A 14,224-nucleotide genomic window follows, 5' to 3' on the forward strand; every position below is an offset into this window, starting at 1 on the left:
TATGTTGAAGTTGTATAAGATGTTGGTGAAGCCTAATTTGGAGTTTTGTGTGCAGTTTTCATCACCTCCCTACAGGAAAGATGTAAATAATGTTGAAAGAACGCAGAGAGAATTTACAAGGATATTGTCGAGTCTGGAGGGAAAGATTGAATAGATTGGGGCTTTATTCCTTGGAATGTAGAGGACTGAGAGATTCGACAGAGGTATACGGAATTATGAGGGGTAGGGATTGGGGGTAAATGCAGGCAGGCTTTTTCCACTGAGGTTGGGTGGGACGGCAGCTAGAGGTCATGGGTTAAGGGTGAAAGGCGAATTGTTTGAGGAGAACTTCTTCTCTCAGAGGGTCGTGAGGAGGTGGGATGAGCTACCTGCGCAGGTGGTGCATGTGAGCGCAGTTTCTACGTTTAAGGGACGTTTGGATAGGTACATGGATGGGAGGGTTATGGTCCCGGTGCAGGTCGATGGGAGTGGGCAGCTTAAACGGTTTGGCAAGGACTAGATGGGCCGGAGAGCCTGTTTCTGTGCTGTACTTTATGGCCGTTCAGGTTCCCTAGGTTGTTATAACTGGCTCCCACTACCTCTTAAAATGGTATGCGTCTCAAATAGCTTCTGACAACCAAGTCCAGCCCCTGGCCTTCGTGTGTGGCTTAGCTACTGACCTAGCAGAAACATCTCTACTGACAGGAGGAAGGGCAAAGGTGGGTCATAAAGCCAGTCGTTTCAAGTAGATGGGGCTCATCGTTCATGTTTGGCAGCTCACCATTGCCCAAGGGTGACCCGCAGGGTAGCAGAGGGAAAGGGCGCCTTACACCTCTTCTGTCGGAGACATACCTCCACCCCGGCAACCAAGTGCAGCTCTCTTTAACTTACTTTGCACAGTGGGACCACAACCAGAGGTTAAGGGTGAAAGGTGAAATGTTTAAGGGGAACCATGATTGCCCACATCATACAACACGGCATATAATGTTGATGTCATAGAAGGCTCATAATGATGATGTCATACGGACACAGCACGTGATGATGGTGATGTAGGATTTCCCCAATTGCAAATTGTTGTTTGTTGAATCGTTCAGCCCCAAGAGAAGATTTCTCCTTGTGGACCTTGTTCCACTTCAACCCCTGAACATGTTAAATCGCCATCTCACAGTAGGCTGCCAGAGAACTGCGTGATTCCAGACATCTCTCCCTCTTACAATTCACCAGACATCGTCAGCACTTCCGAGAGAACAAGCTGCCGCTTGGCCTAACTTGTTTAGAATTAAACAACTTGAACAAAAGAGCTGTCAGGGACGAGGATAACAGCTCTGTTGGTTTGGCCTCTCCGGCTGAATTTCAACTCGTTGACCTGCAGACGTTTCAACTTCTTTCATTCTCCAGTTCCGAAGCTCTCACGGCCGTTGCTCAAACAGTGTGTCAGAGACCGGGGAGAGATGTCAGCGAGCAGAGGACATGCTTTTTGAGGCCTGTGGGGAGGTGACGTGAGGGTCAAGATTTTGTTTACGTAGGGCGGTCTGGAATGCGTGACCGGGGTGGAAGTAGGTGTAAAAAAAGTGAAGTTTAAGGGTCTTTCGGATTGAAAATGATCAGGAATGTAGGGATGTGAACATACCGGTCAACTGAGGCAGCCCGTGGGATTATGGGAAAGATACCAGCATGGCAGAGGTGGCTGAGCGGCAGGAGGCAAAGCGTGGGGACGAAGGGAGCCTTTTCTGGTCGTCTGCCAGTGACTAGTGGTGTTCCCCGGGGGCCTGTGCTGAGACCGATCCGGTTTATGTTGTACGTCAGTGATCTGGATAATGGCTCCATGGCCAAGTTTGTGGACGATCCGGTTTATGTTGTACGTCAGTGATCTGGATAATGGCTCCATGGCCAAGTTTGTGGACGATCCGGTTTATGTTGTACGTCAGTGATCTGGATAATGGCTCCATGGCCAAGTTTGTGGACGATAGGAAGATAAGGTGGAGGGGCAGGTAGTGTTGGAGAAGCAGACAGACTACAGAAGGACTTGGGCAGATCAGGAGAATGGGCAAAGAAGCAGCAGATGAAACACAGGGCCAGTCACGCACTTTGGTAGAAGAAACAACAGTGTGGACTGTTTTCTAAATGGAGAGAAAACTCAAAAATCTGAGGAGCAAAAGGATTTGTGAATCAGTTTGCGGGAATCCCTGAAGTTTCATTTCCATATTGAGTTGGTGGTGAGGAGGCAAATGTGATGTTGACATTCATTTCAAGAGGACTAGAATATAAAAGCAAGGATGTAATGTTGGGACTTTATAAAGCGGTGAGGCCTCACTTGGAGTATTGTGAGTGGTTTTGGGCCCTTTATGTAAGAAGAAAGGTGCTGATATTGGAGAGGGTCCAGGAGTTCAGGAGAATGATTCTGGGAATGAAAGGGTTATCAATATGATCCTCTCCTCTCAGTAGAAATGGTCCTGCCAGACTCAGTGGCGAATTAATTAATAAATTGTAATTAATACCCCTATTAATCAGAGTTAAATCACGCTAGTGTAGCGGTTAGCACAACATTATTACAGCTCAGAGCATCGGAGTTCAGAGTTCAATTCTGATGTCCTCTATAAGGAGTTTGTACATTCTCCCCGTGACTGAGTGGGTTTCCTCCCACAGTCCAAAGTCGTGCTGGTTGGGAGGTTAATTGGTCACGGTAAACTGTCCCGTGGTTAGGCTAGTGTTAATTCCCGGGCTGCTGGGTGGCGTGATTCAAAGCTTAACTCACAGATAAACAGTTCATTCCTGTGGTGAAGCTTGTACCAGAGATCACAGGGAACGAGAAGTGGGCAGGGCATTGTAACGTTTACAGAGGAACTCACACAAGTCGCTGCAGGAACTCAGCAGGTCAGGCAGCACCTGTGGAAACGGACGAACAGACGGCGTTCCGGGCCGAGACCCTCCTTCGGGCAGGAGGGGGAGGGGGAGGAGGACAAGCTGGCAGCTGATGGGTGAGGCTGACACGAGGAGCTGGGAGTAGATAGGTGAAAGAGGTAAAGGAGGAATCCGACGCGAAAGGTCATGGACCGAGGGTCGTAACCTGGGGTCCGCGGACCCCTCGGCTATCGGTAACGGTCGTGGCATCAAACAGGTTGGGAAACCCCTGGACTGGCAGCGAGGCGGAGGAGAGCCAGAGGGAGGAAGGTGATGGGCCAAAGTGGGGAGGGGAAAGAAAAGAGGTTGTGGGGTTGGGGAGGCTGGTGTACACCAAAAACTGGATGTTGTCGCGAAGCTTTGAAAGCCACTCAATCTCTGCTGCATCACCTCGAACCATCTTATAGGTCCGAAGTACTGTGGCACTTTCGGAGTGACCCTGTATAACGTTCCTCACGACTATACCTCACCAGACTGCCAGGACCGGGGGTGGCACAGAGGGTAGGACCCTCCTCCTTCTCCCCCCACTCCTCACTGCCTCCCAGCTCCAGCGAGCTCGGTTCCATTCTCGCTGTGTGGGGTTTGTTCGTTCGCCCCTGAGACAGTGTGGGTCGTCCTCTGGGCTCCCCCCAGGTCTCAAACATGAGCAGGGTCGTTAGGTCGCGCGTGTAGATGTGGAGGTGGAAGAGGAGGTCAGTGGTTCCCTGTCAGTTGGTCCATGTCAGGGAGAAGGTCGAGACTGGTGTAGGTGTCTGTTTGATAGCACAGACTCGGTGGAGCGAAAGGCCAGAGAATTCATTTATTGAGATACAGCGTGGAATTCTTTCTGCCTAGCAACCTGTGACTTAATCCTAGTCCAATCACGGGACAATTTACAGTGACCAATTCACCTACCAACTGGTCCGTCTTTGGGCTGTGGGAGGAAACCGGAGCACACGGGGGAAACCCACGCAGTCACGGGGAGAACGTACAAACTCCTTACAGACAGCGGTGGGAAATGAACCCCCGTCGCTGGCACGGTAAAGCATTTGTGCTTCCCGCCACGCCACCATGACGCAGTGAGGTATTAAACTTATCGAAAGAAAGGTCGCTTCATAACTTTCAGGGAGAATTAAGCGAGGAAGCGAGGAAGACGGTCAGCGTTTGCAGTGGAATGTGGCAGGCTGGAAAAATGTGCTGAACAACGGCAGAAGGGATTTAGTGCCGACAAGTGTGAGGTGTTGCATTTTGTCAGAGAGAGAACAGGCCCTTCGGCCCATCTAGTTTTGTGAGGACCAACCAGGGAAGGTCTTGCTTAGTGAATGGTAGAGCACTGAGGAGTGTGGTAGAACAATGGGATCTAATTTACAGATTCAAAACTCCTTGAAAGTGGCGTCACAGGTGGAGAGGCTCATAAAGAAACCTTCTGACACAATGGCCTTTTTTTGTAATTTATTTTTTTATTGAATTTCATCATCAAACAAACATTTCCATAAGATGTATTTCAGACACTGTACATATAGCTCATATAATCATATTTGTCAGAAATCTCCACATAATATTTATCTGAGGTATACACTTATAGAAAGGAGGAAAGAAAGAACAATCGAAAGAAGAAATCTATGTACAGAGTAGGGAGTGATCTTTTTTTAAACAACATATTCATTGACTTGTGAGAATAAAATCAGGTCTATGAGGTGTTATGTAGTTAAACCATATTTCCCAGTATGAATAAAATTGTTCCAACTTATGATTAACAGATGCTGTTATCTTCTCCATTTTGTAAATGTCCATTGTAATTTCCATCCACACATTTAAAGTCGGGCTCTCCTGTGATAACCATTGCCTGGTTAGGGGTCTTTTTACCAGCCACCAGCAGTACATTCATTAAATATTTATCTCTTTTCAAGTTCAAAGTATTGAGTACATGAGATGGGATGTTATGCTGACATTGTATAAGACATTGGTGAGGCCCGATTTGGACCACTGCGCACAGTTGTGGTCACCTCCCCAGAGGAAGGTATCAGTAAGATTGAAAGAGTGCAGAGAAAATTTACAAGGATGTTGCTGGGTCTTGAGGACCTGAGTTGTCGGGAATGTTGACTAGGTTAGACTTTATTCCCTGGAGTGGAGGAGACTGAGGAGAGATTTTATGAGGGGTACAGCTAGGGTAAATGCAAGCAAGGCACTGACAGGGCCATTAATTCTCAAGTCAACTTCTGCTCCACTGGGTGAGGATGGCAGCTCTCTCAGTGGGTGCTGAGAAATCAGGACACTAATAGTGAAACTCCCTCCATAGAGGGTTGGCCTACAGGCTGCACAGAGGGGTCTCCATCACCCCAGCAATCCAATTGCCAATCGCAGCAGTCCCCACTGACCACCAGCTCCGTGACTGTGAGCACTGGACAGGCTGCTCTTCAGTACAATGCAGTCTGTCATCATCAGACAATGACTTCAGTAACACACTGGGGCAGGCTGTTGGCGAGCTGGCCCTCCACCATCTTATGTACAGAGAATCACTCCATATCTGACCCTGGGAGTGTGGAGGGAGCTTCACTCTGTGTCTGACCCCGGGAGTGTGTGATGGGACGGTGTGGAGGGAGATTCACTCTGTGTCTGACCCCGGGAGTGTGTGATGGGACGGTGTGGAGGGAGTTTCACTCTGTGTCTGACCCCGGGAGTGTGTGATGGGACGGTGTGGAGGGAGATTCACTCTGTATCTGACCCCGGGAGTGTGTGATGGGACAGTGTGGAGGGAGCTTCACTCTGTGTCTGACCCCGGGAGTGTGTGATGGGACAGTGTGGAGGGAGCTTCACTCTGTGTCTGATCCCGGGAGTGTGTGATGGGACAGTGTGGAGGGAGCTTCACTCTGTGTCTGATCCCGGGAGTGTGTGATGGGACGGTGTGGAGGGAGTTTCACTCTGTGTCTGACCCCGGGAGTGTGTGATGGCCTATTTCAGCGTCTCCCTCTGTGTCTGTTCTGATTCACACAGAGACACCTTCATCCTGTCGCTGGTGAACAGCGGCACCAGTTTTTTTGCGGGCCTGGTTGTCTTTTCGATCCTGGGATTCATGGCGGAGGAGCAGGGAGTGGACATCTCCGAGGTGGCTGAGTCAGGTAAGGAAGGTCATTGAGGGAACTGACGGCAGGGAGGCCCCGTGTCCCTCACTGACCTCAGCACCGTCCCCTGTCCCTGGGGGCTGGGGAGGGGTGGTATTCAGGACTGAGGGAGGAAGAGACTGAATAATTAATGGTTCAGGGGGCGCTGAGGGTCCAGGGTTTAGTGCGAGGCTGAGTAAGGCTTTTGGTTGGCCGAATGGCCTCTCCTGTTCCCTCATGGAATCCTTCCGGGGGGGGGGGCCGCCGCAAACCGAGAGGGTAAATGTCGTCACAGAATACGCCCTGACCCAGGAGCCGTGTATGTAGTAGCCTGTCATGGTCTAGTTCCAGGGCGGGGGGGTAGATTTTACATTGTCTGGGGGGCTTCTGTGTTTCGTTGTGGCAATGCACTGGCCCTCCACTCTGTCCCGGTAACGTGCGCTCCGCTCCGTGTCGGTAACGAGGTCTGCACCGTCCCGGTAACGTGCGCTCTGGTCCATCCCGGGAACAGGGTCCGCACCGTCCCGGTAACGTGCACTCCGTGCCGGTAACGAGGTCTGCACCGTCCCGGTAACGTGCGCTCCGTGCCGGTAACGAGGTCTGCACCGTCCCGGTAACGTGCGCTCTGGTCCATCCTAGGGCCCGGCCTGGCCTTCATTGCCTACCCGAAAGCTGTAACCCTCATGCCGCTGCCTCAGGTGTGGGCCGCACTCTTCTTCATTATGCTGCTCTTCCTTGGCCTCGGCAGCCAGGTACCGAGTGGGGGGGGGGGGCAGAATGGGGAGCAGCGAATAGAGACGGGGGGGGAGGGGGGAGGGGGAAGGGGAGAGGGGAGGGGGAAGAGAGGAGGTGAGAGGGAGGAGGGGGAGAGGGAAGAGGAGGGTGGGGAGAAGAAAGGAGGGAGAGGAGGGAGGGGAGGGAAGAGAGGAGGGGAGAGGGAAGAGGAGGGAGGGGGAAGAGGGAAGAGAGGCGGGAGGGAGGGAGGGGGAAGAGAGGCGGGAGGGAGGGAGGGGAAGAGAGGAGGTGGTGGAGGGAGGTAGAGAGGAGGGAGGGGGAGGGAAAGAGGAGGTGGTGGAGGAGGGAAGAGAGGAGGTGGTGGAGGAGGGTAGAGAGGAGGTGGTGGAGGGGGGTAGAGAGGAGGTGGTGGAGGGGAATAAACAGTAGAATTCAGTCCATCTGCCTCTCAGGGACAGTCCTGTCCGCATCTCCCAACCCTGATCATATTTCACTCAATGTTCTTCTCCCCATCTGTGGACCCCTCCTCAATTCCATGACCCCGTCAACTCCTCTCCCCATCTTGCGACCCTCCCATGGCCCCTACACATCTTCTGATCGGTGACCCCCTACAACGCCATCTCTGTGACCCTCCACAGGCCCCTAAACCCCTCCCCATCTCTATGACCCCCTCCCTCCCCATCTCTGTGACCCCCCCTCAGGCCCCTAAACCCCTCCCCATCTCTGTGACCCCCTCCCTCCCCATCTCTGCCCCCTCCAGCCGCTGTACGGAGAAAGGGAGCCCACTGAAGATTATAGTGTATGGGCCGAGCGAGGGGCTGTCTTGTTCACGTTCTGGCCTGCTTGTCGCCCCCAGTTTGTGGGTGTGGAGGGATTCGTCACTGGGATTCTCGACCTGCTGCCTGTCAAGTGCTCCTGCCGCTACCAGAGGGAAGTTTTAGTGGCCGTCATCATCACCATTACCTTCGTCATCGACCTCTCCATGGTCACCCAGGTGAGCCTCGGCACCTCACACCTTCCACTCTCACCTCAGGTCTCTCTGTGCCTTCCTCCCTCTCCTCTTGGGCCTCAGCGCATTGCACTAGTCCAACCAGCTACCTACGGGCTGTGAGAGGGGCAGAGAGGGGGGAGTGCCGCGCTGGAGGGAGCTCTAAGACCATAAGACACAGGAGCAGAATTAGACTCTTTGGCCAATTAAGTCTGCTGCACCGTTTCATAATGACTGAACTGATTCCTTCTCAACCCCAGTCTCTTGCCTTCTCCCAGTATCCCTTCATACCCTGAATCCATCAACCTCTGCCTTAAATCTACCCAAAAAAGACGTGGCCTCCACAGCTGTCTGCGGAAATGAATTCCACAGATTCACCACTCTGTGGCTAAAGAAATTCCTCCTCATCTCCGTTCTAAATGGACATCCCTCTATTCCGCATCTGTGCCCTCTGGTCCTGGCCTCCCCCACACAGGAAACATCCCTGTACATCCACTCTATCCAGGTCTTTTAACGTTCGATAGGTTTCAATGAAAATCCCCCTCTCATTCTTCTGAATACCAGCGAGTACAGGCCCAGAACCATCAATCAGTAATCATAAGGTAATCTTTTCAATCTCTGGACCCTCTCCAATGCCAGCACATCCTTTCCTAGATATGGGGCCCAAAACTGCTCACAATACTCCAAGCGAGGCCTCACTAGTGCTTTATGAAGTCTCAACATTATATCCTTGCTTTTATATTCTAGTCCTCTCAAAAGTAATGCTAAAATTGCATTTGCCTTCCTCAGCACTGACTGAACCAGCAAATTAACCTTAAGGGAGTCCTCATGGAGTCCTCGAATCCCCTCAAGTCCCCTTTGTACCTCAAATTTTTGAATTTCTCTCTATTTAGAAAATAGGCAACCTTTTCATTTCTTGTAACAAAGTGCATGATACACTTCCCAACACTGTATTCCATCTGCCACTTCTTTGCACATTCTCCTAATCTGTCCAAGTCCTTCAGTAGCCCCTCTATTTCCTCAAAACTACTTGCCCCTCCATCTATTTTTGTATTATCTGCAAACTTGGCCACAAAGCCATCAATTCCGTCATCCAGATCATTGAGATACAATAAAAATGAAGTGGTCCCAACACAGACCCCTGTGGAAAAGGTCTCCTTTATTTCCACTCTTTGCCTGCTGCCAATCAGCCGATATTCTATCCATGTTAGTATCTTTTCTGCAACATCACGGGTTAACTTGTTAAGCAGCCTCATGTGAAACACCTTGTCAAAATCCTTCTGAAAATCCAAGTACTCTATTCTGTAATTGCCCTCTGTCTATTCTGCTTGAATTCCAACAGATTTGTCATGCAAGATTTTCCCTAAAGGAAACGATGCTGACTGCAGCCTGTTTTTACCATGTGCCTTCAAGTATTCCAAAACCTCATAAGAAATAGAATCAGGAGTAGGCAATCTGGCCCGTCGAGCCTGCTCTGCCATTCAATAAGATCATGGCTGATTTGGCCATGGACTCATCTCTACCTACCTGCCTTTTCCCCATAAATCTCAATTCCCCTACTATGCAAAAATCTATCCAACTGTGTTTTAAATATATTTACTGAGGTAGCCTCCACTGCTTCATTGGGCAGAGAATTCCACAGATTCTACACTCTTTAGGAAAAGTAGTTCCTCCTCATCTCCATTCTAAATTTACTCCCACAGATCTTGAGGCTAGTTCTAGTCTCACCTACCAGTGGAAACAATTTTCCTGTCTCTGTCTTATCTATCCCTGTCATAATTTTATGTTTCTATAAGATCTCTCACCCTTCTCAATTCCAGTGAGTACAGTCCCAGGTGATTCAGTCTCCCCTCATCTCTGGAATCAACCTGGTGAACCTCCTCTGCACCGCCTCCAAAACCAGTATATCCGTCCTCAAGTAAGGAGACCAGAACTGCACGCAGTACTCCAGGTGCAGCCTCGCCAGTACCCTGTACAGTTGCAGCATAACCTCCCTGCTCTTAAATTCAATCCCTCTAGCAATGAAGGCCAACATCCCATTTGCCTTTTTGATAGCCTGCTACACCTGCAAACCAACCTTTTGCAATTCAAGCACAAGCACTCCCCAGTCCCTCTCCACTTCAATACTCCAATCTTCCGTTTTTCCTTCCAAAGTGGATGGCCTCGCATTTACTAACATTGTACACCATCTGCCAGACCCTTGCCCACTCACATAACCAATCTATATCTCCCTGCAGGCTCTCTGTATCCTCTGCACAATTTGCTTTTCCACTCAATTTAGTATCATCAGCAAACTTGGATACACTACACTCGGTCCCCTCTTCCAGATTGTTAACGTAGATCATGAACAGTTGTAGGCCCAGCACCAACGCCTGCAGCACACCACCCACCACTGACTGCCAACCAGAGTAACACCAACTCTGCTTTCTACTGGTTAACCAATTCTCTAACCATGCTGATACATCACCCCCAACTCTGTGCATCCTTATCTTATGGATAAGTCTTTTATGTGGCACCTTATCTGGAAATCCATAAACAACGTCCATCTGTTCCCCTCTATCCACTACCTTTGTTATATTCTCAAAGAACTCCAGTAAGTTTGTCAAACAGGACCTGCCTTTGCTGAATCCATGCTTCATCTGCTTGATGGATCCATTTCTTTCCAGATGTCTCGCTATTTCGTCTTTAGTGATGGCTTCAAGCATTTTCCCAACCACAGATGTTAAACTAACAGCCCTATAGTTACCTGCTTTTGGCCTACATCTTTTTTTCAACGGTGGCATGACATTTGCAGACTTCCAATCCGCCGGGACCGTTCAGCAGTCTTATCACAGTTGGAAAGAAGCTGTTTCCAAATCTGGCCATATGAGTCTTCAAGCTCCTGAGCCTTCTCCCGGAGGGAAGAGGGACGAAAAGTGTGTTGGCTGGGTGGGTCGTGTCCTTGATTATCCTGGCAGCACTGCTCCAACAGCGTGAGGTGTAAAGTGAGTCCAAGGACGGAAGATTTGTTTGTGTGATGTGCTAGGCCGTGTTCATGATCTTCTGCAGCTTCTTCCAGTCTTGGACAGGACAACTTCCACATATTTTGTGCTAGTTTATTTTCATAATCTATCTTCCCTTTCTTTATTGCTCGCTTCAGGTGAAGCCCGTCCTATTGGTACAGCTCCCTCCTTCCCCAATATTGGTGCCAGTTCCCCATGAATTCAGATCCACTTCTCCCACACCAGTCCTGAGCTACGCACTTAACTCTAATCTTAACCCAATTTGCACAGGCTCGGGTAGTAATCCAGAGATTACCACCTTTTCGGTTCTGCTTTTTAATTTAGTCCCTAGCTGCTCAAATTCCCTCAGCAGAACCCATTTTCTCTTTCATCCTCAACAATTGACTCCCAACATCTTCCCAACCGCTGAGGTCATATTAACTGGTCTATAACTTCCTTTCTTCTGCCTCTCTCCCCTCTTTCAGAGTGGAGTGATGTTGCAATTTTTCAGTCCTCCACAATCAATAGATTCTTGAAAGATCATTACTAATGCTTCCACAGTCTGCAGCCACCTCTTTCAGAACTCTGGGTGTAGACCGTCTGTTCCCGGTGACTTATCTACCTTCAGACCTTTCAGTTTCCTGAGAACCTTATCCCTAGTAATGGCAACCTCTCTCACTTCTGCCCCGACACTCGAATTTCTGGCATCCTGGCACTGTCTTCCAGAGTGTAGACTGATGCAAAATTCTCAAATTCATCTGCCATTTCCTTGTCCCCCATTACCACTTCTCTAGCATCATTTTCCAGTAATCCAATATCTATTCTCCCCTCTCTTTTACTCTTTATGTATCTGAAGAAACTTTTGGTATCCTCTTTAACTAGCTAGTTAACCTACATGTTCCAGCTTTTCCCTCTCCGAATTTTGTTTAAGTTGCTGTCTGTTGGTTTTTTAAAAGATTCTCAATCCTCTAACTTCCCACTAATTTTTGCTCTATTATATGTCCTCTCTTTGGCTTTTCTGCAGGCTTTGACTTCTCATGTCAGCCACAGCTATATCACCCTGCCTTTAGAACACCTTCTTTGGGTTGCATCTGTCCTGTACCTTCTGAATTGCTCCCAGAAAGTCCAGCCGTTGCTGCTCTGCCGTCATCCCTGCTAGTGTCCCTTTGCAATCAACTTTGGCCAGCTCCTCTCTCATGCCTCTTTACTCCATTGTAACACCAATAGATCTTGACTTTAGCTTCTCCCTCTCAAATTTTTAGGATGAATTCTATTTTATGATTACTGTCTCCTAAGGGTTCCTTGATCTTAAGCTCTAATCAATTCTGGTTCATCCCATCCAGAATAGTTGATCCCCCAGTGGACTTATCCACAAGCTATTCTAAAAGCCATCTCATAGGTATTCAACAAATTGAGTACCAACCTGATTTTCCCCAATCTACCTGCATATTGAAATCCCCCATGACAACCATGACATTGCCCTTTTGACATGCCTTTTCTATCCCCTGCTATAATTTGCATTTCAAGTTGGTGAGACATTAACCCATAGCTCCCTCTGCCCCTGTGGGTGGGGTGTAACCCCTCAGATGGGAGGTTGGGAAATGAATCTCCCCAGAGTGAGATCTTGTTGTGCACGAGTAGGGATGTGCAGAATCAGCTTCAAATCCCAATTGGTTGACCACCCCACAAGCTCTAAATCCTGATTGGTTGACCACACCACAGCCCTAAATCCTGATTGGTTGACCACCCCACAACATCTGGACAGATCTCCTGGTGCCTGCAGGAATCTGGAGGTAGAGAGCTTCTGACTGGGTGGGGAAGGTACACTTATGTGTAGCACGTAGCAATGCAATGTGTTTATAGCGGGTGCTGTGTTAGTGACATCTCCTTTCACTCTTCTCCTGCCCAGGCCGGCATGTTCATCTTCCAGCTCTTCGATTACTACTCGGCCAGTGGGATGACGCTGCTTTGGCAAGCCTTCTGGGAGTGTGTGGTGGTGGCCTGGGTGTACGGTGAGTGTCACTGACTCTCCCCTCCCTGTGCAGGAACCCACTGTGACCCATTCAGGTGTGATGGTGGTGGCCTGGGTGTACGGTGAGAGTCACTGACTCTCCCCTCCCTCTGCGCTGGGAGGAATGGGCCAGGAGCACACTGTGAGCTGTCGTAGAGATGGCGAGAGGGTGTGGGAGGGGGTTAATGATGGTGGAACTCTCCATCGCCCACCATCCCCCCCCATCCTTAGCCGGTGTTAACCCCCATGTCTGTCCCTGCAGGTGGAGACCGATTTATGGGTGACCTGGTGTGTATGTTGGGGTACCGACCCTGTGTGATGATAAAGTGGTGCTGGTCATTCATCACTCCTCTGATCTGCGTGGTGAGGACACGGGACATCCCATGGGGGTGGGGCAGAGAGAGATGGGACATCCCATGGGGGTGGGGCAGAGAGAGATGGGACATCCCATGGGGGGTGGCGGTGGCAGTGAGGTGAGGAGGGGTGACGGGGTGAGACGGGAAGGGGAGGGGTGACGGGAGGGGGCGAGACGGGGAGGGGTGACGGGAGGGGGCGAGACGGGGAGGGGAGAGACAGGGTGACGGGAGGGGCAGGGGTGACTCGGGGGGGGAGGAGGGGGCGAGATGGGGTGACTCAGGGGGGAGGAGGGGGTGAGACAGGGTGACTTGGGGGTGGGGAGGGGGCAAGACAGGGTGGAGGAGGGGGTGAGGTGGGAGTGACTCGGGGGGGGGAGGAGGAGGTGAGATGGGGAGGTGGTGAGGTGGCATGGGCATGGGGAACATGGGGGTGGGTGGGCGGGCAGACCCTCTGTGTCTGCTCCCGTCCAGCTCACTCTGTTTCCTCTCCGACTCCAGGGAATCTTCACCTTCCACCTGGTGAACTACCGGCCCCTGACGTACAACAAGACGTACACCTACCCCTGGTGGGGCGAGGCCATCGGCTGGAGTCTTGCCCTGGCCTCCATGCTCTGCATCCCCACCACCGTCCTCTACAAACTCACCCAAAGCAGGGGCTCCCTGAAAGAGGTCAGTACGGGGCAGGGAGCGAGGGGTGTCCCGGGTGGAGAGGGTGGGAGAGACACCGGTGTAGGAACAGCGGGTGGCAGGAGATGGTGAGTGAGTCTTGGACAGGATGACAGTCCCACACTGAAGTTCTGGTCATTAAAACCATCAGAGGTGGTGCGTGGGGGGGCTCCCTCACACGGTGATGTGGTTAGCACAACGCTTTACAGTCCAGACAACCCGGGTTCAATTCCCACCACTGCCTGTAAGGAGTTTGTACGTCCCCGCCCCCCCGCCCCCGTGACTGTGTGGGTGTTATCCCACAGTCCTGGTTGTTAAGTTAATTGGTCATTGTAAATTGTCCTGTGATTCAGCTGGGGTAAATCAAGGGTTGCTTTGCGGTGCGGCTCAGAAAGCTGATTCTGTGCTGCAATATCAATAAATAAATGAATTCGGAGATCCCTCCCCTTATCCTCTCAGTACCTGCAGTATTTTGCGTGCGTGTGTGGTGCTCTTTTCTGTGTAAAGAAATGGGTTGCTGTGACATT

At 50.6% G+C, this 14,224-nt stretch overlaps 1 protein-coding gene across 1 annotated transcript in view; it reads left to right on the plus strand.

Annotated features, from left to right (window-relative positions):
- Nucleotides 1–14,224, plus strand: part of LOC134339103 (creatine transporter-like) — a 51,644-nt gene that overhangs the window by 35,751 nt on the left and 1,669 nt on the right. The window contains exons 7-12 of the mRNA XM_063035411.1: nucleotides 5,854–5,978; nucleotides 6,600–6,712; nucleotides 7,552–7,689; nucleotides 12,574–12,676; nucleotides 12,938–13,038; nucleotides 13,530–13,700. Of these exons, the coding sequence (XP_062891481.1) occupies nucleotides 5,854–5,978; nucleotides 6,600–6,712; nucleotides 7,552–7,689; nucleotides 12,574–12,676; nucleotides 12,938–13,038; nucleotides 13,530–13,700 (751 nt within the window). The remainder of the gene's footprint in view (nucleotides 1–5,853; nucleotides 5,979–6,599; nucleotides 6,713–7,551; nucleotides 7,690–12,573; nucleotides 12,677–12,937; nucleotides 13,039–13,529; nucleotides 13,701–14,224) is intronic.

Source organism: Mobula hypostoma, chromosome 28 (assembly GCF_963921235.1).
Source record: "Mobula hypostoma chromosome 28, sMobHyp1.1, whole genome shotgun sequence".
NCBI lineage: Eukaryota > Metazoa > Chordata > Chondrichthyes > Myliobatiformes > Myliobatidae > Mobula > Mobula hypostoma.